This window comes from Erythrolamprus reginae, chromosome 5 (assembly GCF_031021105.1).
Source record: "Erythrolamprus reginae isolate rEryReg1 chromosome 5, rEryReg1.hap1, whole genome shotgun sequence".
NCBI lineage: Eukaryota > Metazoa > Chordata > Lepidosauria > Squamata > Dipsadidae > Erythrolamprus > Erythrolamprus reginae.
Window position 1 is genome coordinate 33,075,483 of NC_091954.1, and position 25,320 is coordinate 33,100,802.

Consider the following 25,320-nt stretch of genomic DNA (forward strand, 5'->3'; position numbering starts at 1 on the left):
ATGGACCATGAGGTCTTTTTCTGCCATCAGTCTTCTATGTTTCTATTAATTTCTTTTAATAAAAAAGAAGGGATTTATTTATTTATTTATTTTTTATTTCTATGCCGCCCAGTCCCAAGTTTTTCCTTATTTCCAGATTGCTTTTCTTCTTGGTGAGGTTCCGCCCATTGCTTCTTGTACTACCTTCAGGTGGCATGGAGAATAAATAGATGCCATCTGCTCTGTGGCAGCCCTTTAAGGATTGGGAAACTACTATTATATTCCCCCTCAGTTTCCTATTTATTGAGTTAAACATACTCATTCTCTTAGCCCTTGTTCATAGGATTTAGCCTCTAGGCCAGGGGTGTCAAACTCAATTTCATTGAGGGCCACATCAGGGCTGTGTTTGACCTCAGAGGGCCGGGGGAGGGCTTGCCCAGGGTGTGTGGCCATGGTGGGCATGGCACCGGATTTGGGGGGCAGTAGTTTTAAAATGCCCGGGGGGGGGGGGCAGACACTTAGGCTGTATGGGGCCCCAAAATTCCTGATGGTGGCCCTGTATGTATGTATGTATGTATGTATGTATGTATGTATGTATGTATGTATGTATGTATGTATCTATGTATCTATGTATCTATGTATGTATCTATGTATCTATGTATGTATGTATCTATCTATCTATCTTTCTATCTTTCTTTCTATCTTTCTATCTTTCTATCTTTCTATCTTTCTATCTTTCTATCTTTCTATCTTTCTATCTTTCTATCTTTCTATCTTTCTATCTTTCTATCTTTCTATCTTTCTATCTTTCTATCTTTCTATCTTTCTATCTTTCTATCTTTCTATCTTTCTATCTTTCTATCTTTCTATCTTTCTATCTTTCTATCTTTCTATCTTTCTATCTTTCTATCTTTCTATCTTTCTATCTTTCTATCTTTCTATCTTTCTATCTTTCTATCTTTCTATCTTTCTATCTTTCTATCTTTCTATCTTTCTATTTAATCTACCTACCTACCTACCTACCTACCTTTCTATCTATCTATCTATCTATCTATCTATCTATCTATCTATCTATCTATCTATCTATCTTTCTATCTATCTATCCTTCTATCTATGTATCTGTCTATGCATGTATCTGTCTGTCTGTCTGTCTGTCTATCATTCTATCTATCTATCTATCTATCTATCTATCTATCTATCTATCTATCTATCTATCTATCTATCTATCTATCTATCTATCTATCTGGTTTTCTATGCTGATAACCTCACAGCAGCTAATGCTGAAGCTGTTTGGACATACAGATTTATTTGTTTGTTTGTTTGTTTGTTCGTTCGTTCGTTCATTCATTCATTCATTCAATCATTTATTTATTTATTTATTTATTTATTTATTTAATTATTTATTTATTTATTTAATTGGATTTGTATGCCGCCTCTCTCCAAGGACTCTGGGCAGCTCACAGCATATATAAAAACAGAACAATAATGTAAATCCAATTAATGATGAGATAATGAGAAGGAATCCAGTTTTGAAGGATTTTAACTCTTAGGTTTTAGCTTTGTTGCTGATTGAGCTACCTTTTTTACTTTTTAATTTATTGTTAATATTGTTAATTTGTTTACCCTCTTTTAAATTTACAGAGCTAGTTTATTGGTTTTCTTTAAAATAAATATTCTAAAACGTGTCTAAATTAATGTAATTTTATTGGTTTCTATTTTTATAAGTTACCAGTAGCCACTGCATTTTCTAACCTCGGCTTATACTCAGGTCAATAAGTTTTCCCAGTTTTTGTAGCAAAAACTGGTGCCTTGGCTTATACTCGGGTCGGCTTATACTCGAGTATATATGGTAATAAAAACAGTCAACCAATTCATTCACAGCCACACATTACATCTCGTAAACAGAGGAAGGGGTCTTGATCTAATTGCCCCATGCCCGCCAACCTAAATGAGTTTTGAGGCGCTTGTGAAAGGCGAGAAGGGTGGGGGCAGTGCGAATCTCTGGAGGGAGCTGACTCCAGAGGGCTGGGGCCACCACAGAGAAGGCTTTTCCCTTGGGCCCTGCCAGAGGACATTGTCTAGCTGATGGGATCCACAGAAGGCCAACTCTGTGGGACCTAAGCGGTCGCTGTGATTCATGCGGCAGAAGACAGTCCCATAAGTAATCTGGTCCGATGCCATTGGGGCTTTATAGGTCATTTCCAACACTTTGAATTGTGTCTGGAAACCAATCGGCAACCAATGCAGTCCATTGAGTGTTGGCAGGGCCGCCGATAGACCGGTATTACTGGGAGTCCCATCACGGGCCCAGCAAATGGGGGGGGGGGGGGGCGGCGCCCGCCAAAAACTCTCTGTTCACGAAACGGCCATAATAGTACGTTTAGTATAAGGAAGGACGCAGCAAAGGATATGTAGGAGGTGAAGGGGCGGCAAAAAAGCTCCCTTCTCTTTTCTGCCCATCGCAGCAGAAAGAGACAAAGGCGATGTGGCATTGGGTGGGAAAAGGGGGGGAAGGAAGGAGAGGGGGGGTGCTCTCTAGCAGCGGCGAGCCCACACAGTACCCCAGATTCACCCCCTTGTTCTTCTCCCGACATTGGCTCCCGAGCCTGCCAGTCACCTTGGGTCCCGCCCCGCTGTTACTCCTGAACACACACAACGCTCCCTCTGGTTCCTCCGCTGCCGGTCGGCCGTCTCTGTCTCGGCCCGTGAAGTCCAGATATCTTCAAGTTGCCAAGGTTGGGAAACACTGGCCTATGGAACTGCCTCGCTTGGCGTGAAGCGGGAAATGATCCCCGGGGGATGGAGTGGCTTGGTGACTTAAAATAGTTTTAAAATGGCGGGGGCGGGACAGACACTTAGGCTGTATGGGGCCCCAAAATTTATTTATTTATTTATTTATTATTTGGATTTGTATGCCGCCCCTCTCCGAAGACTCGGGGCGGCTCACAACAAGTGAAAAACAATCCAATACATAATCCAATTAATTAAAATATTAAAAGTTTAAAAAAAAACCTATACTAACATACACACACACAAGCATACCATGTATAAATTCAGCGGGCCCAGGGGGAGATGTTTAGTTTCCCCATGCCTGACGGCAAAGGTGGGTTTTGAGAAGTTTACGGAAGGCAGGAAGAGTAGGGGCAGTTCTGATCTCCATGGGGAGTTGGTTCCAGAGAGTCGGTGCCGCCACAGAGAAGGCTCTCCCCCTGGGGCCCGCCAACCGACATTGTTTAGTTGACGGGACCCGGAGGAGGCCCACTCTGTGGGACCTAATCGGTCACTGGGATTCATGCGGCAGAAGGCGGTCTCGGAGATATTCTGGTCCGATGCCATGAAGGGCTTTAAAGGTCATAACCAACACTTTGAATTGTGACCGGAAACTGATCGGCAGCCAATGCAGACTGCGGAGTGATGGTGAAACATGGGCATACCTGGGTAAGCCCATGACTGCTCTCGCAGCTGCATTCTGCACGATCTGAAGTTTCCGAACACTTTTCAAAGGTAGCCCCATGTAGAGAGCATTACAGTAGTCGAACCTCGAGGTGATGAGGGCATGAGTGACTGTGAGCAATGAGTCCCGGTCCAGATAGGGCCTCAACTGGTGCACCAGGCGAACCTGGGCAAACGCCCCCCTCGCCACAGCTGAGAGATGGTTTTCTAATGTGAGCTGTGGATCGAGGAGGATGCCCAAGTTGTGGACTCTCTCTGAGGGGGTCAATAATTCCCCCCCCAGGTTAATGGACGGACAGATGGGATTGTCCTTGGGAGGCAAAACCCACAGCCACTCCGTCTTATCCGGGTTGAGCTTGAGTCTGTTGACACCCATCCAGGCCCCAACAGCCTCCAGGCACCGGCACTTCACTTCCACCGCTTCGTTGACTGGGCATGGGGTGGAGATGTAAAGCTGGGCATCATCCGCATATTGATGATACCTCACCCCATGTCCTTGGATGATCTCGCCCAGCGGTTTCATGTAGATGTTGAATAGCAGGGGGGAGAGGACCGACCCCTGAGGCACCCCACAAGGGAGAAACCTAGGAGCCGACCTCTGACCCCCCACTAACACCGACTGCGACCGGCCAGAGAGGTAGGAGGAGAACCACTGGAGAACAGTGCCTGCCACCCCCAACCCCTCCAGCCAGTGCAGAAGGATACCATGGTCGATGGTATCGAAAGCCGCTGAGAGGTCAAGGAGCACCAGGACAGAGGATAAACCCCTGTCCCGGGCCCGCCAGAGATCATCCATCAACGCGACCAAAGCGGTTTCCGTGCTGTAACCGGGCCTGAAACCCGACTGTTGGGGACCTAGATAATCGGCTTCTTCCAAGGACCGCTGGAGATGGAGTGCCACCACTTTCTCAACAACCTTCCCCATAAAGGGAAGGTTGGAGACTGGACGATAGTTATTAAGTACGGCTGGGTCCAGGGAGGGCTTCTTGAGGAGGGGGCGCACGAGCGCTTCTTTATAGAGTGATGGAAAAACTCCCCTCCCCAAGGAAGCATTGGTAATCTCCTGGGCCCAGCTCCGTGTCACCTCCCTGCCGGCCGAAACCAACCAGGAGGGACACGGATCCAGTAAACAGGTGGCGGAACTCACAGCTCCAATGGCCTTGTCCACTTCATCAGGTGTCACCAGATCAAACTCTTCCCAGACAGGTGGACAGGTACGTGCCCCAGTCACCTCGACTGACTCGTTGTCAGTCGACTCTGTCTTACAATTGGAGTCGAGGTTGGCCCGGATCTGAGCGACTTTATCAGCGAAAAACGTGTTAAAATCCTCGGCACTACTGTGCAAGGGCTCCCCAACTCCCCCCTGGTTAAGAAGGGAGCGGGTCACCCTAAACAGAGTGGCCGGGCGGGATTCCGCTGATGCAATCAAGGTGGCATGGTACGCGCATCTTGCTGCCTTGAGCGCCACTTTGTAAGTCTTAATAAAAGCTCTTACAAGTGTTCGATCGGATTCATATCTACTCTTCCTCCATCGCTTCTCTAGACGTCTCTTTTGGCGTTTCAACTCCCGGAGCTCCTCGTTGAACCATTGGGCTCTACGGGGTCTAGCGCCGCGGAGAGGTCGCAAAGGTACAATCCGGTCGAGAGCCTCCGCAGCAGCCGTATTCCAGGCCTCCGCAAGAGACTCCGCCGAACTGTGGATGAGTGCCTCTGGAATAACCCCAAGCGCCGTCTGAAAGCCCTCTGGGTCCATCAGGCGTCTGGGGCGGAACATCTTAATTGGTTCCGCCTCCCTGCGGGGAAGGATTGGAGCCAGGAAGTCAAGCCGTAGTAGGAAATGGTCTGACCATGACAAAGGCAATGTTTCTAAGCCCCTTAGTCTCAGACCATTACTCAATTGCTCGGAAAGGAATACCATGTCAGGTGCGTGCCCTCCCTCGTGAGTCGGACCCTGTACTACTTGAGTCAGGTCCATGGCTGTCATGGTGGCCATGAACTCCTGTGCCAACCCAGAGGTTTCGCCGAGTGACGGCAGGTTGAAGTCCCCCAGGACAATAAGTCCGGGGAACTCCACCGCCAACCCGGCTACCTCCTCGAGTAGCACAGGCAGGGCTTTTGACACGCAGCTGGGAGGCAGGTACGTGAGAAATAAGCCCACCTGGACCCCTAAGTCCAACTTCATCAAGAGAGACTCGCAACCCGCAATTTCCGGAGCAATGAGTCTACGTAGGCAAAGGCTCTCCCTGGCTATAATAGCCACTCCTCCCCCCCTTCCCTGGGGTCGAGGTTGATGCCATATCTGAAACCCAGCTGGGCAGATTTCAGAGAGAGGAACACCCCCCTCTGGGCCCAGCCAGGTTTCAGTAATACATGCCAGGTCGGCCTCCTCATCCAGGATCAAATCCCGGATGAGGAGAGCTTTATTTATCACCGACCTGGCATTGAGCAGCAGCAACCTGAGCCCAGGGCCAGAGTTACACTCATCACCAGTACCCAAGATTGGGCTCACAGAGCCAGAACAAGGGATCGTTATTAAGCAATGATCCCTCGTTCCCCTGGAATGGCTAACTCTGTGGCCCCCGCCATATCTGCCTCTCCCCAGCAACACTGGAATATTCCGACCCTCTGCCACCCCAGAGATCAGTGCCCCTTCCTCTCCTGTCTCCCGAGCGTCAGGTGGGCCAAATCTGTCATTCATACTATTTTCATTCATCTCATGCATACCACGACCCCACCCATTCCAACCATCACACTCACACCAATCATTCATCCTACGCACAATATTACATACACCCCAGCCATCCATTCATTAAGAAACCCCCCAATAATATTAAGATTCAATTAGTAATAATTAAAATAGATTAACTTGATTATTAAAATACAATAAGAAAAATATCTAAATTTATCTAATTTAAAAAACTATAAATATTATATATATATATATATATATATATATATATATATATATATATAAATAAAATATAAAAAATATAAAAAATATCGGAAATTAGTCAGCAATAAGATAGTGTAAAATTCTTAATTAGTTCTTAATTGGAAGTTCTGGATTGTAACAGTGTTCAGGGTCCCAGGGGAGTATCTCAGCCTGGTTAAAAGGAAGGATCTCTTCTTGATATTAGTCACCCCTTTTTCTGGCGCTATGATGTCTCCCAGGTCTCTTCTCAGTCCCTCAGTTCCTGATGGTGGCCCTGAGTGTTGGAGAGACATGGGTGTATCTGGAAAGACCCATGACTGCTCATGTGGCTGCATTCCGCACGATTTGAAGTTTCCAAACACTCTTCAGAGGTAGCCCCCTGTAGAGAGCATTGCAGTACAGTATTTGAACCTCGAGGTGATAAGGGCATGAGTGACTGTGAACAGAGACTCCCTGTCCTAATAGGACTGCAACTAGTGCATTAGGCGAACCTGGGCAAATGCCTCCCTCTCCACAGCTGAAAGATGGTGTTCTAACATCAGCTGTGGGTTGAGGAGGACACCCAAGATGCGAACCCTCTCTGAGCGGGTCAATAATTCCTCGCCCCAGGGTGATGGACAGACAAATGGGATTGTCCTTGGGAGGCAAAACCCACAGCCACTCCATCTTGTCAGGGTTAAGTTTGAATCTGTTTGCACTCATCCAGACCCTAAAAGCCTCCAGGCACCGGCACATCACTTCCACTGCTTCACCGAGTGGACACAGGGTAGAGATGTATAACTGGATGTCATCAGCATACTGATGACAACTCACCCCATGTCCTTGGATGATCTCACCCAGCAGTTTCATGTAGATATTAAACAGCAAGGGGGAGAGAACTGACCCCTGAGGAACCCCACAAGGGAGGAACCTAGGGATTGATCTCTGACTCCCCACTAACACCGACTGCGACCAACCAGAGAGCTAGGAGGAGAGCCACCATAAAATGGTGCTTCCCACTCACAACCCCTCCAGTGAGTACAGAAAGATACCATGGTCGATGGTATTGAAAGCTGCTGAGAAGTCAAGAAGCACCAGGATAGAGAATAAACCCCTATCCCGGGCCCGCCAGAGTTTATCCATCAGCGCGACCAAAGCAGTTGATAATTAAGAATTACTAACATCAAGAGTTAGCTACTAATATTAGAATGGTGGCACAATTTTTAAGATCACTTTTCTCTAATTTTGCATTTTATGGCTAATAGAAAAAGCAATATTTACTTGTGATTCAAAATGTCCATGGTTCCAGATTTTGCACTATAGCAAATTCACCATAAAAAACATTTTGGGGAAAGAGTTATTAAATGCTTTAATATGAGGGAACCTTGTTTGCAAAAATGCCAGAGATTTAAAATGTTTCTTTTCTCAAGAAAGGGGAACCAAAATGCATCCAAATTCTCAACACTGAGGGAACAAATTTAGCAAAACAAATAACAAACTCATAAAAACCAATACTAAATAACCCCCAGACAAACCATAAATAAAAAACAGTGCATAATAAACAATAAAAAACAGTGCATAATAACAAATCCAATGCCCACCAATCTAATTACAATTTAAAATTAATAAATTCATAAAACAGTCCCAATATATATAAAAAACAGGCACACAGTCAATCAATCAAATGGCAAAACAACATGGGCAAGGGGGAGATGTTTTAGTTCCCCCATGCCTGACGGCAAAGGTGGGTCTTAAGGAGTTTACGAAAGGCAGGGAGGGTGGGGGCTGCATTCTGCACGATCTGAAGTTTCCGAACACTTTTCAAAGGTAGCCCCATGTAGAGAGCATTACAGTAGTCGAACCTCGAGGTGATGAGGGCATGAGTGACTGTGAGCAATGACTCCCGGTCCAAATAGGGCCGCAACTGGCGCACCAGGCGAACCTGGGCAAACGTTCCCTCGCCACAGCTGAAAGGTGTTTCTCTAATGTGAGCTGTGGATTGAGGAGGACGCCCAAGTTGTGGACCCTCTCTGAGGGGGTCAATAATTCCCCCCCCAGGGTAATGGACGGACAGATAGAATTGTCCTTGGGAGGCAAAACCCACAGCCACTCCGTCTTGTCTGGGTTGAGTTTGAGTTTGTTGACACCCATCCAGGCCCCAACAGCCTCCAGGCACCGGCACATCACTTCCACTGCTTCGTTGACTGGACATGGGGTGGAGATGTACAACTGGGTATCATCGGCGTATTGATGATACCTCACCCCATGCCCTTGGATGATCTCACCCAGCGGTTTCATGTAGATATTAAATAGCAGGGGGGAGAGGACCGACCCTTGAGGCACCCCACAAGGGAGAAACCTCGGGGTCAACCTGTGACCCCCCACTAACACCAACTGCGACCGACCGGAGAGGTAGGAGGAGAACCACTGAAGAACAGTGCCTCCTCATGGTGCCTCTGGCCCGCTTGTGCCCCTGGCCTCTCGGCACTGCCCCCCGCCCGATCCGCCCCCTCTCCGGCTTTCTCCTCCTCCACCTCCTGTCTTGGGGCGCGACTTCTCCTCCGGCGGTCACTGTAGTGGCTGCAGCTTCTCCTCCTCCTCATCCACGCTCCCAGCCAGGAGAAGGTTTTCTCTGTACGCTTTGGGAATGCCTGCCCCTCTCCTCTCACAGCCCCTTTGCTGAGAGCGCTTTTGTCCCCGACTTTCAGCAAGGGGGCTGCAGTAGAGGCAGGGCAGGCATTCTCCCGCATGCCCGACATTGAAAATCACCTTCGCTGCCCTCCGCTGTGAGAAGAACGGAGAGAGAACGAGAGAGAGTGAGAGCAACAGAGCAAGATAGAGAGAAAGTGAGAAAGAGAGAGAGAGAGAGAAAGAGGGGGGAGAGAAAGAGATAGCAAGAGAGAGAGAACAAGAGAGAGAAAGAGTGAGAGAAAGAAAACAAGAGAGAAAGAGTGAGAGAGAGAGAAAGCAAGAGAGAGACAGAGAAAGAAAACAGATAAAGTGAGAAAAAGAGAGAGAGAGAAATAGGGGGGGAGAGAGAAAGAGAGAGAGAGAGATGAGGGAGGAAGGAAGAGAGTGAGAGAGAGGAAGAAAGCAAGAGAGCGAGAGAGAGAGAAAGCAAGAGAGAGAATGGAAGGAAGAGAGAGAGAGAAATGATAGAAAAAAGGGGAGAAAAAAAGAGAAATGAGAAAATGATTGAGGCAGAGAATGACAGGAAAGAGAGAGAAACAGAGAGAGAAGTGACTCTTGATTTAAAGCACATGGTAAAAGCACTTAAATAATAACAGCAAAAAAAACCCCAGCCCTCACCTGTTTTTAATAGTTATGTTTTTGGTTTTGCTGGTTGTTTTAGTTTTAATAGTAATGGATTTTGGTTTTTTTAAAATTATTAATTTCTTTTAATAAAAAAGAAGGGATTTTTTCTTATTTATTTATTTATTTATTGTTTATTTATTTATTCATTCATTCATTTATTTATTTATTTATTTATTTATTTATTTGCCCAGTCCCAAGGGGACTGCCGCTCAGAGGCTATACTTTTCTGCCCACACTGGAAAAAAAAATTAGAGGGAACATTGCTGGTTGGAGCAAGGGAAACTGCAGTGCTGGGCTCCCGCAGCTGTGAATGCCAAAGTGCAGCTAGAATTGGAAAGAAAACCTATTGATTCCTGGGCATGACTTTTCACTTTTTACTAAGTGTAAACATATAAGTTTGTGTAGGTGTGTGTTTGGGTGTGTGTACGTGTGTGAAAATGCAAGCAATCACCATATCTCTTCTTGGGAAACACTCCAATCCTCACCAAGCACATAGAGACACATGTTTAAACTTTAAGCTTTCTCTCTCCTCCCACACCAGGCACTCTTAAGCTGGTTGCCCTGAAAAGGAAATGGGTAAGCGTTCCTCCGCCCTCCATAAGTCCTCACTACCAGTAATAGGCTCTCTGTGCAGAAGTGGATGAAGCATCTCAGAATCCTACCATGTTGCCAAAATTGCCACTTCCGAGGAACTAAAATGTGTAGCTTCAGTGACTTTGCGAGCTAGAGGGTCAGATTGCCTGGTGCACAAATCTGGCTGGTGGAAGCACTGTATTCTATGCCCCTGAAGTGCAGTCGTGCTTGGAGAGCACCGTGCGCTGAAAGCACAATCTCCTTTCCTGCATTCTTGCCTTCTGTGCCTTCTCAGATCTTTGAAGTTTCTCCCCCTGGCATGTCCTAGCTTTCTCCTCCATTCCTACCACAGAGATGGGAAGATTGGGGAAGGCTCTGCCCCCGTGCAGGCATGGCAAAGAGCCGAAGACCAGTTGGCCAATGTGAGGCACCCGCATGCGTGGTGCAGATGGTCTGGACTGGGCCAATGGCCAGCAAGCCTACAAAGAGGGCTCTGCATGCCACGTGTGACACACATGACATAGGGTCATCATCACTAGCCTACGCTCATATTGAAAGTGGATAGCTATTTGTTATCCATGTTGCAAGTAGCACTAACTCAAGTAGGCTGGAAAGCCGGGATGTCGCAGCAGGTAGAGTGCTGTACTACAGGCCACTGAAGCTGACTGTAGATTTGTAGGTCAGCAGTTCAAATCCCATCACTGGCTCAAGGATGACTCAGCCTTCTATGGGTAAAATGAGGACACGTATTGTGGAGGCAATATGCTGGCTTTGTTAAAAAGTGCTATTGCTAACATGTTGTAAGCTGCCCTGAGTCTAAGGAGAAGGGTGGCATAAAAATTGAATAAATAAATAAATAAATCTGATTTGTTTATTTGGCCTAGATGATATTCTTCCTCCTCCACTGAATTATCTGGTATTATGTGGTAGATCAGAGTTGGGAGAATTATTCTGCTGATAAGATCATTGCAACACGAGCCTTTCTAGTAATGGAAGCTGGCAACTCTTGTTCCCAAGCTGTGAATACGTCCTCCCACTTATACTGAGGAGGAGAAAAACAAGGCCAATGGCCAGTCCTTAAGTGGCCCTGAAAAGCCTTTGGCAGCAGCAGGTTAGCCTCATAAGGTAACCTGGACAGGAAGTCCAACCTGATGAATTAATTCTACTTTATTTTAAGGTTAAATTAACAGAAACTTACAAGTCTGCAGGTACATTTTCTTCCCATCATTAGGTAAAGTCACTTCCTAAATGTTTGGCATACCCACATTACTTTTGTGGGAACGAGCTGTCTCTTATCTGTCCCCCTGGATGAGGCTTTTCTCACATGTCACTCCTGTTGTGAGTGGTCATGGATTTTGAGGACAAGCCGGGTCCATCTGGATATCCTAGGCCAGTGTGTCTGTCAGCTGAGTCTGAGAGTGAGAGGTAAGGGGAGTCGGAACCACGGGGACCTGGGGGACCATCAGAGATGGTAGTGTTGCGGCAAAACTCAGTTGCCAGTCAAGGGAATGGAGACCACAAGGAGATTGCGTAACTCAGGTTTATTTGATGCATGCATCAGGTTCAGAAGATATAAAAGCAATGTCTGAACAACGTGGATTGTTTTTCAGGGCTCTTTATACATTTCCAAAGGAGTACAAAAAACACACAATATCAGCCAATCAGATACTAGTTGTCAACGTTTCCTTATACAGAAAGTAAAAAAAGGGGTTATACAATGTAGAAGGTGCAGAATGTACAACAAAAAGGAACTTGCAGTAAGTATGTGGGTTCATGCATGAAGCTATGTGCCTTGAGAGCAGGTGTCAGATCTATCTCTGCACCATCAAAGCCATGTCCTTTTCCTGTAGCACAGCTATGTTCTACCAGATGCAAGGCATAGATTATAAACACAAAATGTACTTTTGTACTCTAAATGTCAAGCATAACTATATATGTGGGGCATAGGTCAAGGCTTAAGAAATGCAGAATTTGGGCTAGCACTAAATATGAATGTATATCTCAGGCTAGCTTCCTCAGTAGAACCCCCAGCTATTGTACAGTCTGAGTCAGAGGATGATGGAGATGTTGGAGATCAGGAACCCCTGTTAGATGCAAGTGTCAGGAGGTTAAAATCCAGACATGAATATCTCTATAGAAGAAGGCCTTGGAGGTGAACATCTCTATGGGACATTTGGCCACTCCCTAGCAGTATTTAAGAAAGGCTGATGGGAAAAGGGGATGCAGAAAAATAATGTTCAGAACATGGAGTTAAGAGCTTTTCCTAGTCCCCTAGATTTTAAAATCCTGCTTTTGACTGAAGCTGGAAAAAAATTATCTCTGAACTGAGTGAGTACGGTAATTAATTGAAGCAAAAATATCAAGACTGGATATTTATGACTGTATATTTGGCTGCTATCTGTGCTGATATTGGCTAGAATGTGTCACCTTCAGTTGCGCTCATTTCTGTATTACAGCTTTTTACTTGATAAAGAGACTTGGTTTATGCTTTCTTTTGATTCCGAGTCTATTTGGGTCTTGATTTCTGATCATTGGTCGGGACGGACAGAACAATTCCCAGGTACCCTTGCACAGAATGTTGACAGTTATTTCAGTGACTATATTCAGCATACATCTATCTAAAACAGCTTTCTTTCAGGAAAATGAAAGGAAAACATATTTTTGGAAGGTGCATTTCAATATCTCCAGGTAAAATCCTGAGAGATTAAGGGGCATTACTTAATCATTTCCAAATAATTAATTGCAGTGATTTGTATGGTTAGAATGAAATCTGGCATTGGGTATTCCTCTCACACCCAGCTCTTCCAAGCTATTTGCATTGAAGCTAAATCCTAACACTCCCATCCTCATCAATAGGAGAAGCCAAACTGTAGAACAGCGGGGTCAAACTTGATTTCATTTAGGGCCACATTATGTGTTTGACCTCGGGAGCTGAGGTGGGTATGATCAGGGTGGGCATGGCCCACTTGACATCACTCATGTCTGGGGCACCTGTGGTGGCCCAAGAGTTCTGCCAGCGAAAACGGGCTCTCAAACTCTGTTTTCAGCCATGATGACTTCCTGCCACCATCTGCCAATGAAAACAGAGCTCCGTTTTCACTGGCAGAGGGTGATGGGAGGCTGTTGTGGCTGAAAATGGAGCCTGGGAGGGATGCACACAGCTCTGATTTTGCTGACAGAGGCACCATGGGCAAAGGCACCACAATTCTTTGTTATTTCTAGGGCAGCCACACGGGCCAGATATAAGTATCCCATGGGCCAGATCCAGCCCCCGGGCCTTGAGTTTGACATCCCTGATGTAGAACATTGGTAGATCCATTTATCCATATTGATTTAACTACATATAATATTAATACATTCACAGCGTTTATTCGGCAGAAGGGATTTTTTCCTGAGAAATGAGATTTTGAGAAAAATTGTCATCCACAAATGCAGCTCCATAATTTACGACCAACCCTACTCCCACTTTATTTTGTTAATTGGAGGATATAATGAGAAGAATCTAAATTTGGTATGTATCAAGAAAAATGTATTTTAACTGTCTGAAATTTCTTCTGAACATGTCACAGAGATTAAAAAACTGTTTCCATCTCTTAAATAATGGAAACTGAACTGTTTTAATTAACAGGTAGCATAAACTTCATCACAGCTTTAGCAATATTGTAAACTTATAATGAATATATTCTGCAAGAATATATTGATGATGCCTTCTGGTTTGCTCCTTACACAATTTATATAGGAGGAAGGAAGGAGACTTTACCGTTAACTAAAATGAATTGAACTAAATAATCAAAACTGCAGCTCAGGAGGATTATTAGCAAAACTGTTTCATGTGTCACCAACCCTGCTGTTCTGTTCGGGTCTGTGAGACCCGAAATCAAAGTTTGAGACCCTGTAAAAAATTTTCCCTGCATATCTGAAACTTGAAATTTCATGACTTTTCATCATTTCAGGGGTTCTCTCTATGAGAATTTTTTTTGGAAGGTGGGAGGTTTCTTTCTTGCTGAAAAAAACAAAACTCCCTAATGTTATGTTCCCGGGTCTATTTGACCCGGACTGCAAATTGATCATTTTAGGTACTTATATTTGGTCTTTTTGAAAGCTTTTTTCACCTGGAAACATGTTTGAACATTTCTGCACACAATGGAATGAAAATTGAACTGAAAAAATTAATCCTTATTGGTTTATTTTGCACATAAATGTGCCTACCCCCCGTTTTTGTGAAAGTTTTTTTCAATTTATGGATAGTTTTGCTTGCAAAATGCAGTCTATTTTACTGGAGTTGGTGTGGGAATGGTACCTTGAACATTTCTGAATATAAGAAAAATATAAAGGAACTGAAAAAAATGATTCTTACTGGGTTTTTAACATCAGAAATAAGGCCTCCCCCCCCCTCGGCTGCTTGCAATCATTTTCACTTTTTATTTTTTTATGCTCCAAATCCAAAATATTCTTTAAAATCTTAGGCATTCATTTACTCAATTTAACAATGCTGATCATCAAAAAATATTTTTGGGGTGGTGGCTAATTGTTTTCTGGGCAAAAAAAATTCATAACTTCGAATCTGTTTCTGTTCGTATATGACCGGACCAAAAATATTTTTTTTAGGTACTTGAATTTGATCTTTTTGAAAACTTTTTCAACTGGAAAACTAGTTTGAACATTTATGAACATAATGATATGAAAATTGAACTGGAAAAATTGAGACTTATATTTTTATTTTGATCAAAAAGCCCCTCCCACCATCCTTTCTGGATTTCGTGTCAATTTCTATTTTTTAAGGCTACAAATCCCTAAGGAATTTTCCCCCAAAAGGTTTGATATACTAAATTGAACATTTCTGAATATAAGAAAAATATAAATGAACTGAAAAAAATGGTTCTTATTGGTTTATTTTTGCCACAAAAGGGCCACCCCCCCCGGCCTTGCTGTGTGCCATTATTGTCACTGTTTATACATATTTGTCTAGAAATATTTGGAATATCCTTTTGAAAATCAACCACATTGTAGCCAGATAACTAATTTTATGAAAGAAATCCATTTTACTAAAAAAAAGTATGTAAGTTTGAAATTAACAGCATAATTTTTATATAAATTGAAATAACTTTATATGCAAATAATCCAATATGCATCAATTTTTCCACTTCAATTTTCATATCATTATGTTCAGAAATGTTCAAGCTACAAATCCCACACCAACTTTAGCAAAATTGAATGTATTCTGCTAGCAAAACTATCCATAAAGTGAAGACTATGTCACAGAAACGGGGGGGAGGCACATTTATGTGCAAAATAAACCAATAAGGGTTAATTTTCTCAGTTCAATTTTCATATCATTGTGTGCAGAAATGTTCAAGCTACCAATCCCACACCAACTTTAGTAAAATAGAATGGATTTTGCAAGCAAAACTATCCATAAATTGAAAAAACTTTCACAAAAACGGGGGGGGAGGCACATTTATGTGCAAAACAAACCAATAAGGATTAATTTTTTCAGTTCAATTTTCATTCCATTGTGTGCAGAAATGTTCAAACATGTTTCCAGGTGAAAAAAGCTTTCAAAAAGACCAAATATAAGTACCTAAAATGATCAATTTGCAGTCCGGGTCAAATAGACCCGGGAACATAATATTAGGCAGTTTTTTCGAACAGCATACAAGGGTTAAGAAAATTGGAAAGTTACTTCACTGCTCCACTTCTGTAACCAAAATATCTGTTGCAGAGCCATGTGGATGTTTACATGTCATACTTTCCAGATTCAACATCAATTCAAAATATTCTCCACTGGGGACAGGTAAATTATCTCAAAATCCAATATTGTTTTTCAGGATTTTTTATGATGATAAAAAGAGCCATGATGGTACAGTGGTTAGAATATGGTACTGCAGACTACTTCTGCTGAGTATTTATTTTTATTTATTTATTTTATTTATTCATTTGTCCAATACACAAATACATAGGAAGAAAAATAGACATGTATATACAATATATATAAGGTTAAAGTGAACTTAGAGGAGAGGATATATGAAAGAAAGAAAATATATATGATAAGTGATAGAAAGGAAAGACAATTGGACAGGGGATGAAAGGCACACCAGTGCACTTATGTAGGCCCCTTACTGACCTCTTAGGAACCTGGAGAGGTCAATCATGGAGAGTCTAAGGGAGAAATGTTGGGGGTTAGGGGTTGACACAATTGAGTCTGGCAATGAGTTCCACGCTTCAATAACTCGATTGTTGAAATCATATTTTTTACAGTCAAGTTTGGAGTGGTTTGTATTAAGTTTGAATCTGTTGCGTGCTCTTGTGTTGTTGCTGTTGAAGCTGAAGTATTGACCGGTAGGACATTGCAGCATATGATCTTGTGGGCAATACTCAAATCATGTTTTAGGCGCCGTAGTTCTAGGCTTTCTAGGCCCAGGATTGTTAGTCTATTTTCGTAGGATATTCTGTTTGGAGTGGAGGAGTGAAGGGCTCTTCTGGTGAAATATCTTTGGACATTTTCAAGGGTGTTGATGTCTGAGATGTGGTATGGGTTCCAGACAGATGAGCAGTAGTCTAGGATAGGTCTGGCAAAAGTTTTGTAGGCTCTTGTGAGTAGTGTAAGATTGCCTGAGCAGAAGCTGCGTAGGATCAGGTTAACAACTCTAGAAGCTTTTTTGGCGATATTGTTGCAGTGGGCTTTAGCACTTAGGTCATTCGATATTAGTATTCCAAGGTCTTTTACTGAGTGTGGGTTATCAGTGAGAGATTGTTTATTCAGTTCGTATGTGCGGTTTGGATTCTTTTTGCCGATGTGGATGGTAGAGCATTTGTTGGTTGATATTTGAAGTTGCCAGGTGTTAGACCAGTCTGAGACAAAGTCCAGGTCTTTTTGAGAGTGAGTGTATTGTCAGTGGTGTTGAAAAGTTTCACATCGTCGGCAAAAAGAACACAGTTGCTTTTGATATGGTCACAGAGGTCATTGATGTAGAGAATGAAGAGAGTAGGACCTAGTACCCGCTGACTCCAATTTGCCATTTCAAATTTCAACAGGCTCAAGGTTGACTCAGCCTTCCATTCTTCTGAAGTTGGTAAAATGAAGACCCAGATTGTTGGGGGCAATATGCTGACCCTGTAAACTGCTTACAGAGGGCTGTAAAAGCACTGTAAAGCTGTATATAAGTCTAAATGCTATTGCTATTAAACTTTACAGGAACTGTACAAGCTTCAATTGAGGAAAGGTGCCAGTACTGAGTGTTCATCAGATCCCAAGAACTAAGAATGACACACAGAATTACAGAAGGGTAGTTTCCTTTATTGTTCTTCACTTACAAACATAATCTTTCCTGACTAAAACAACTATTCACACAATTACATATATACTCCAGAGAAAACCATTTTAATCCTCTTACTACTGACCAAACTTTCCAAGAGATGCTGCCTCTTAACGTTCTGGAAAGCAGCTTTCCCTCCTGGGAATCCAGACTACATACCACCATAGTTTTACAAGCTGGAGAAAAGATGGACTGGGATTATTGTTGTGCATTCCATTACACCATTATTATCTATTAGAGCAGGGGTGTCAAATTAGTTTTCATTGAGGGCTGCATCAGGGTTGTGTTTGACATCAGGGGCCTGGGATGAGCATGGCTAGAGTGGGTGTGGTCAGCACAACATCACTTGTATCAGGGACACCTGAGGTGGCCTAAGGGCTCTGCCAGCAAAACCAGGCTCCTTTTTTTTTAAAAAAAATATTTTTATTAAATTTTTATTACAACAAACAAACAAACAAAAAATCTTAAAGAAAAAGTGCCCAACACCAATAAACCCCACCACCATTTAGGGGGTTAAATTATTTACAATAAATTTCAATTTCTTCCTTAGCTCCGGTTTACATTTCTTTACATACAAAAAGTGATTGGAATTTATTTTTCACATTGTCATCATAAATTCTACTTAAGATATAATTTTTCACCTTATTCCATCATGCCATCAGCTTCTCCAATTTATTTTCATAAAAGTTATTTAATCTTATTTCCATAATTTTGAAGTGGATGTGGTCCACCATATACCAGTACCAATTCTGGATTGTCCATTTATTACTATCCTTCCATCCTAGTACCACTACTGCTTGAGCACTTTCCAAAGCTGCTGTTTTGATTTCTTTAACTTCTCGTAATTCCCCATGTTTAACTAGTGTTGCTAATTCTTTCGTGATTATCCAATTAATGTTTAGCATATTGTTAATTTCATTCTGTACTTCCTTCCAAAATTTTTGAACTTCAACACATTCCCAGAGCATATGCATAAAAACTCCTTTTATTTGGCAACCATGCCAGCAATTTCCTTTTCCTTTCCTCTGGAAGTGTGCTAGTTTTACTGGCGTAAAGTACCATTTATGTAAAATTTTCCTTCTCATCTCTCTAATTCTTGTGTTCTTTATCTTATATATATTTTCTACTACTTCTTCCATCTCGTTTTCATTAATCTGTAATTCATTTTGCCAGTATCTTGTTAGGCCTTTAATCACTTCCTCTTCCACTTGTAGTAACATACTATAAATCTTACTAGCCTGTCCTTTTGAATCATTAATCTTTTCTTTCAAAATTTTCTCTAGACAGTTTTCTTCTCTCAAAAATGCTTCTTTAATCTCACTTTTATTCAAATATTTTCATACTGCATTAATCTGCAACCATTTTTTTTGTCCCAACCACAATTCGAAGCGAGTTCTATTAACTCTTCCATCTGTCTCATATAATTGTTCTATTCTCATTATGCCTTTATCTTTGAATTTCTTTATAACTCTACCTAGATTAACATCATTATTTATATTCAAAACATGCAACGTTGATAATTTTGAATTCCTATTTGCTAATTTCCCTTGCCATTTTGATCAAATATCTAGAGCTGCTTTCAAAGGATCGGCTAATCTATTGATTTCTATTTTACTCCATTTTTTAAATAAAATCTCTTTATTTTTAATATTGTTAATCTCCCTTTCAAGTTTCACCCACTTCTTTTCTGTCAATGATTGTAATTCCATTCATCTTTCTATTTGAAATGCTTCTCTATATAATTCTAAATTTGGGCACCCCCATCCTCCATCTTTTTCTCTGGCAATCAGCCATCGTTTCCTTGTTCTAGGTTTTTTATTTCCTTCAACCCAAAAGTTCATTTTATTGTCCCATTCCCTTAGTTTTACTCCTGGGAAGGTACCTGGTAAAACTTGGAATACGTACATCATTTTTGGAATAATCATCATTTTAAGAGCTCTTATTTTGGCCATTTTCCTCAAACTTTTATCTTTCCACTTTTTAATTTGCTTTTGCATTTTTTTTCCAATTGTAATTTGCCTCAGCAATTTTGTTTGGGTTTTTGAATAACCAAATTCCTAAATATTTCATTTTTTTACATCCTAATTTCAATCCTGAAATTTTTCGTATCTCGATTTGCTCTTTGAGACTTGTATTCAAACAAAATATTTCTGATTTCTCAATATTAATTGAGAGACCTGATTGGTCTTTAAATTCCTGAAGTACAACCATTAATTTTTCCATCATTTCAATGGGGTTTTCAGACAATATTATGGCATCGTCTGCAAAAAGATTTAATTTCAATTCAAGTTTTCCAATTCGGTAACCCTTCCAGTCCTTATCATTTCTAATTTTATTTGCTAGAACTTCAATTGCCATTGCGAACAAGATGGGGGAAAGTGGGCATCCCTGCTTAGTTCCATTTTGGATATTAACTTCCTCTGTTCTATTTCCATTTACCCTAATATAGGCCGTATTATCCTTATAGATTTCTTCTATAATTTGACAGAAATTTTCTCCCATATTTAATTCTTTACAAAGTTGAAACAGGTAATTATGGTTAACTTTATCAAATGCTTTATACACATCTAACTTTAAGACACATAATTTCTTTTTGGTAGTGGTAGCATGGTGTAACACATTAACAACATTTCTAATTGGTTCGTGAATTTTCCTTCCTTTAACAAATCCATATTGGTCTTCACCAATTATTTTTGGTAAGATACTCTCTATTCTATTTGTTATAATTTTCATAAATATTTCATAATCCTGGTTTAGTAAACTGATGGGGTGATAGGATCTCGGGTCTAACTATCTGGTTTTGGGATAGTAATGATCTCGGATGTCTTCCATGACTGTGGAATATTGAAGGTTTGAAGTATGTTATTAAATAGTTTCTCCAAATAAGGTAATAATTGAGTCACAAAAGTCTTATAGTATTCCCCCGTAAGTCCGTCTGGGCCTGGAGCTTTGGCAGGTTTCAACCCATTAATAACTCTAATAATTTCATCATTTGTTATTATCCCATTTAATATTTGTTTGTCTTCTTCGTTTAGTTTCTCCTTAATCTCTATCTTTTGCAGAATGACCTGATCTTTTTTATATAACTTTTCTAAGTTATATAAGAGTTTTCATAAAACTCTTTCATTATTTTTTGCAATTCATTGTTACTACATTTTATTACACCTTTTTTGTCCTTTAATGCAACAATACAAGATTTTTCTTTTCTTTTTAAAAAATAATTTGCCATTTGTTTCATTGATTTATTCCCCCATCCCATAATTTTCTGCTTTACAATCAATCTCATATTATTCCACATTTGTTGATCCATAAGTCTCAGTTGCTTTTTTTATTTTTAATAAATTATTCCACTCCCTATTTCTTGTAATTTTCAATCTTTCTTGAGTTAACTCAATATCTTTAATTAACTTTTTCCTTTCCACCTCCCATTTTTTAAATATAGATTTCAGTACTAATACAATTCCCTCTCATAAAGGCCTTATGTGCATCCCAAATTATTGATTGCTTCATATTTCCCGTATCATTTACAGTGGAACCCCGACATAAGAGCTGCTCTACTTAAGAGCAACTCGAGATAAGAGCTGGGAGGGGAGAGATATTTTTGTTCTACTTACAAGCCCAAATTCGAGATACAAGCGCCAAGGAGCTGTCTCCTGAAGCCAAACGCTAACTTCCGCGTTCGGCTTCAGGAGACAGCTGCGAAGCGGCGCGCGTGTTTTAAAAGGTTGCAGCCGGCCTGGGGGGCTCGGGGGGGTGCTTGCAGCTTTCTTTCTTGCTCTTTTTCTTTCTCTCTTTTACCTTCCCTTCCTCTATTTCTTCTTTTCTTTCTCCTTCCCACCTTCTTCCCTCCCTCCCTCCCTTCACTCATTCCTCTCTTACTCTCCCCTTTCATAAGTTTCCTTGCTTCCTTCCTCTGTTCCTGTCCCTTCCCTCTTTCCTTCCTTCCTTCCCACCCTCCGTCCATTCATTCACCCATTCCTCTCTTGATCGCTTAAAGCCGGTCCCTGGTGCAAAAAGGGTTGGGGACCTCTGTCCTACAGGATTGGGTGGCAGAGAAGTTGAACATATGTAAATTTAAAAGTTTAAGAAAGTTTACAAGTTAAGTGAAAGAAACTTCATTATTCATTTATATGTACATGTACATTTCTTCATTAAAAACATGTCTTTCTGCATAATTTAGACTAACTTTGTGAGTTTTTTGAGGGCTGGAACCAATTAAAATTATTTACATTAATTCCTATGGGGAAAAGTCGTTCGAGATAAGAGCTGCTCGACTTAAGAGCCCAGGTCCGGAACGAATTAAACTCGTATCTCGAGGTACCACTGTATTTTAAAATATTCAGTCAATTCTTTTTGGAGTTTCAATTTATCTTCTTCTCTTCCTGACACAAGAGGATTATATCTCCATATTTTTTGTTTATTATTTGAATCAAATACAATCACTGCTAATAATGGGGCGTGGTCTGATAACCAAATGCTTTCAGTTTCAGCTCTTTTAAGATATGTATTCCAAGTTTTATTCATTAACATATAGTCAATGCAGCTAAACTTATTGTGCCTACCTGAATAAAACATAGCTCTATTTGTCGCTTTGGCATGAAGATCCATCATACCTAATTTATTTAAAGGCAAATTATTTTTTTCCTGTTTCCCTGCTATCAATTCAATATTAAAATCACCTGCCAGAATCACTGTGCCTTCTGCAAAGTTATTCAATTTACGCTTTGTATTTAATATAAATTGCTTTGTATTTGCATTTGGGGTATAAATTACTGCTAATGTTATTACCTTATTATTCATTTTTCCTTTAATAAATAACATCCTTCCCTCCCTGTGCCTTTTAGTCTGAATCAGTTCAAAGGGTATTCTTTTATGTATTAGTATCGCTATCCCTCTGCTTTTATTATTCCCCCTAGATTCATATATCCCTCCCCTGTTCTTACAGTTAGTTAATTTATCTTCTCTTTTTCTCCCTTTATGTGTTTCTGATAAAAATAAGAAATCTACTTTTTTATCCCTAGCCAGTTTCATAATTCTATAACGTTTAATCTGTGACGACATTCCATTCACATTTAATGACATCAAAACCTTTTCACCCATTCCTTTCAGATATGTTTCTCTCCTCTGTAAAGTGAGGCATATTGGAAGATTCTTCATTTGTAATCTTAAACCCCTACCTAAGTGCCCCTCCCTCAACATTCCCCCAAGGGAGAATCAATGGAAAAAATCTCCATTGGCTCTGAGAGGCACCCATGGCTTTGCTATTCCTCAAGTACGCTCTAAAAATTGTCCATTTAAGAAACAAATAGTAACCCTCAACCCCCCCTCTATTCCTCCCTTCCCCCTTATTAAGTATTGAAGGGAAAAGAATACCCCAAAAGCTAATCAGCTGGGAACAACAATGCCAGTTATACAATGCAGTTATACAATTTCTTCCTTTGACGTGTGACATGCCCCTCCTCCTTCTTTCCCTTCTCTCAGAGTAAAGCTAGTTCCTTTTCTAATGCAACGATTCTTTCCTCCTTCTCTTGGCTGATAGGATCTCCTGTAGATAACTCAGGAATCGCTTCTCCTATTGCTTCTCCCCCTTCGGCTCCAGTTACCTCCTTTGTTGATGTTGCCTGCTGATTTATATCCGGATTTATTCCCAACTGTTGAAGCATTTGCATTCCCTCTTCCAGAGAACTTGCAAAATAAGTCTTGGCATCTTTGAAGATCAGGATCGTGGCTGGAAATTTCCAAGTAAAATGTAAATTATTTTGAAAGAGCATATTTGTCACTGGTCTCATCTGATTTCTTGCCAGCAGCATTTGAGCAGGCAGATCTTTCAAGACACGGACAGGAGAGCCTTTGTAATGGAGATTTGGAGTCTTTTTAAGCTGTCTGAAAACTTCCGCGGCCCTCCGCTCCAAGGCAAATCTTACCACAATATCTTTTTGATTGCCTGAATTCCGAGGACCGTAAACCCAATGAACTCTTTCAATTTCATCCAAATTCACCATAATTTTGCTTTCCAAGAGCAATTGGTAAATCAGTTGAATTAATGTCTTATTTTCACCAAAATCCTGCTTAAATCCCCTCAAACATAAGTTTGATCTCCTCTGCCAGTCTTCTAAGTTGTTTATGTACTGCTCTTGTTTTTTTCTATCTGCCTCAAGTCTCGAGATCCTTATCTCCTGATCTTTGGATTAAACTTTCAGTTCATTCATACCATTTGTCACTTCTTTCATGGCTAATTGCATGTCTTTAAGTTGTTGTCCTACGTTTGCAAATGCCTGAAGGAGTGTATCCATTTTTTCCCCCTAGATCTGGAATAGTCACCATTTCCCTTTGTCATTTTACTCACTTTTTTAACAGTGAAGTTCTGGTCTGTAACTCCTCTTTTTAGCTGATCCCAGCAGGTTTTCTAAGTCTCTTTTAAATTTTCTACTTCTCAGCCCACTTTCACTTAGTTTGAGAGGGCTGTTAAGGGTTAGGATTTATTTTCTCTAATCACATCTGGAGAGCGTTCCGTGGGAGTGTCTACTCTCGACGCATGCGCAAAGCCTCCCAGCAAAACCAGGCTCCTGAGCTCCATTTTGGCTGCAAAGCTTCCTGCAACCCTCTGCCAGCGTAAACATAGCTCCATTTTTGCTGGTAGAGGCACCACAGGCTGGTTTTGTGCTGTTTCCAGGACAGACCTACAGGCTAGCTACAGCCCCTGGGCCTTGAGTTGACACCCCTGCATTACAACATTATTGCTGTTACTTGTAACAGAAAGTTCTACTGATCTTGGGACTGCTTAAATTTTTCTCAGTATTTAAAGCTATACTTCCAGTGTTTAGTATAATAAAATACCAGAATTAAGAATCATTTATTATTTTCTCCCTCCCCCCTCTATATCTCACTCTCTCTTTCTTTCTTTTTCTCCCTCCTCCCTCCCTCCTTGTCTCTCTTCCTCTCCTTCCCTCCCTCACCCCTTCTCCCTATTCCCCTCTCTCTTTCTCCCTCCTGCTCTACCTCCTCCCCTTCCCATCCTCCCCTCACTCTCTCTAAAATCTAGATATACAAAACAGGACAATTCAGAACTTTTGATTATGGGGATGGAAACAAGGAGATATACAATCAGGTAAGACTTATCTAGCCTCCTTAAAGTTCTCTGTCTCTTCAGCAATTACAGCAGGAGCCCATGAATGACTGTATTGTCCTTGACTAGCTGCAACTGCTTTTGCCATAGAAAAAGAATGATGACAACTCATGCACAATACAATATAAAGGATTTGATGCATAACTATTAAAACCCAACAGTCATTGAGGAGGCAAGCATTCACAGCCAAAGGATAAATTTGTTTCCCTTTGTGCTTAATTATTTGAAAAAGCCTCAAACTGCTTTCAACCCAATGAACTTCAGGCAAGCATTTTATCTGTGCAGATCAAAGTCTTGCTGTGCAGATCATAAGTCTATACAAGAGTATAACATCATAATTTATAAGTTTACATAATTTATATAATCTTTAACATTTATTTATATATGAATTTTATTCATCTGATTTGGTTGCCACACAATTCCAATCGATTCCAGCAGCTCCCAGCAAAATAACAAATATGAAGTCAGGATGGAATACAGAACAATAAACAGAATGGTGCTTCTGGTCAATAATACCAAGCATATCATACACCCAAAAAGCAACTCTAATCATCTTAGTCTGAGCTTTGGTTATGCACATTCCCCTGAGTAAGGGGCGTGCATAACTGCATCTTCGTGCCTAACGTTCCTGTCCTAATGTCTTTTTA

General features: G+C 41.3%; 1 protein-coding gene across 1 annotated transcript in view; it reads left to right on the forward strand.

The window, feature by feature from the left end:
- The window catches only part of LOC139168578 (lipase member M-like), a 178,390-nt gene that overhangs the window by 94,657 nt on the left and 58,413 nt on the right, over positions 1 to 25,320 (forward strand). Inside the window, exons 7-9 of the mRNA XM_070754203.1 lie at positions 13,596 to 13,742; positions 15,954 to 16,025; positions 24,590 to 24,655. Coding sequence (XP_070610304.1) covers positions 13,596 to 13,742; positions 15,954 to 16,025; positions 24,590 to 24,655 — 285 coding nt within the window. The remainder of the gene's footprint in view (positions 1 to 13,595; positions 13,743 to 15,953; positions 16,026 to 24,589; positions 24,656 to 25,320) is intronic.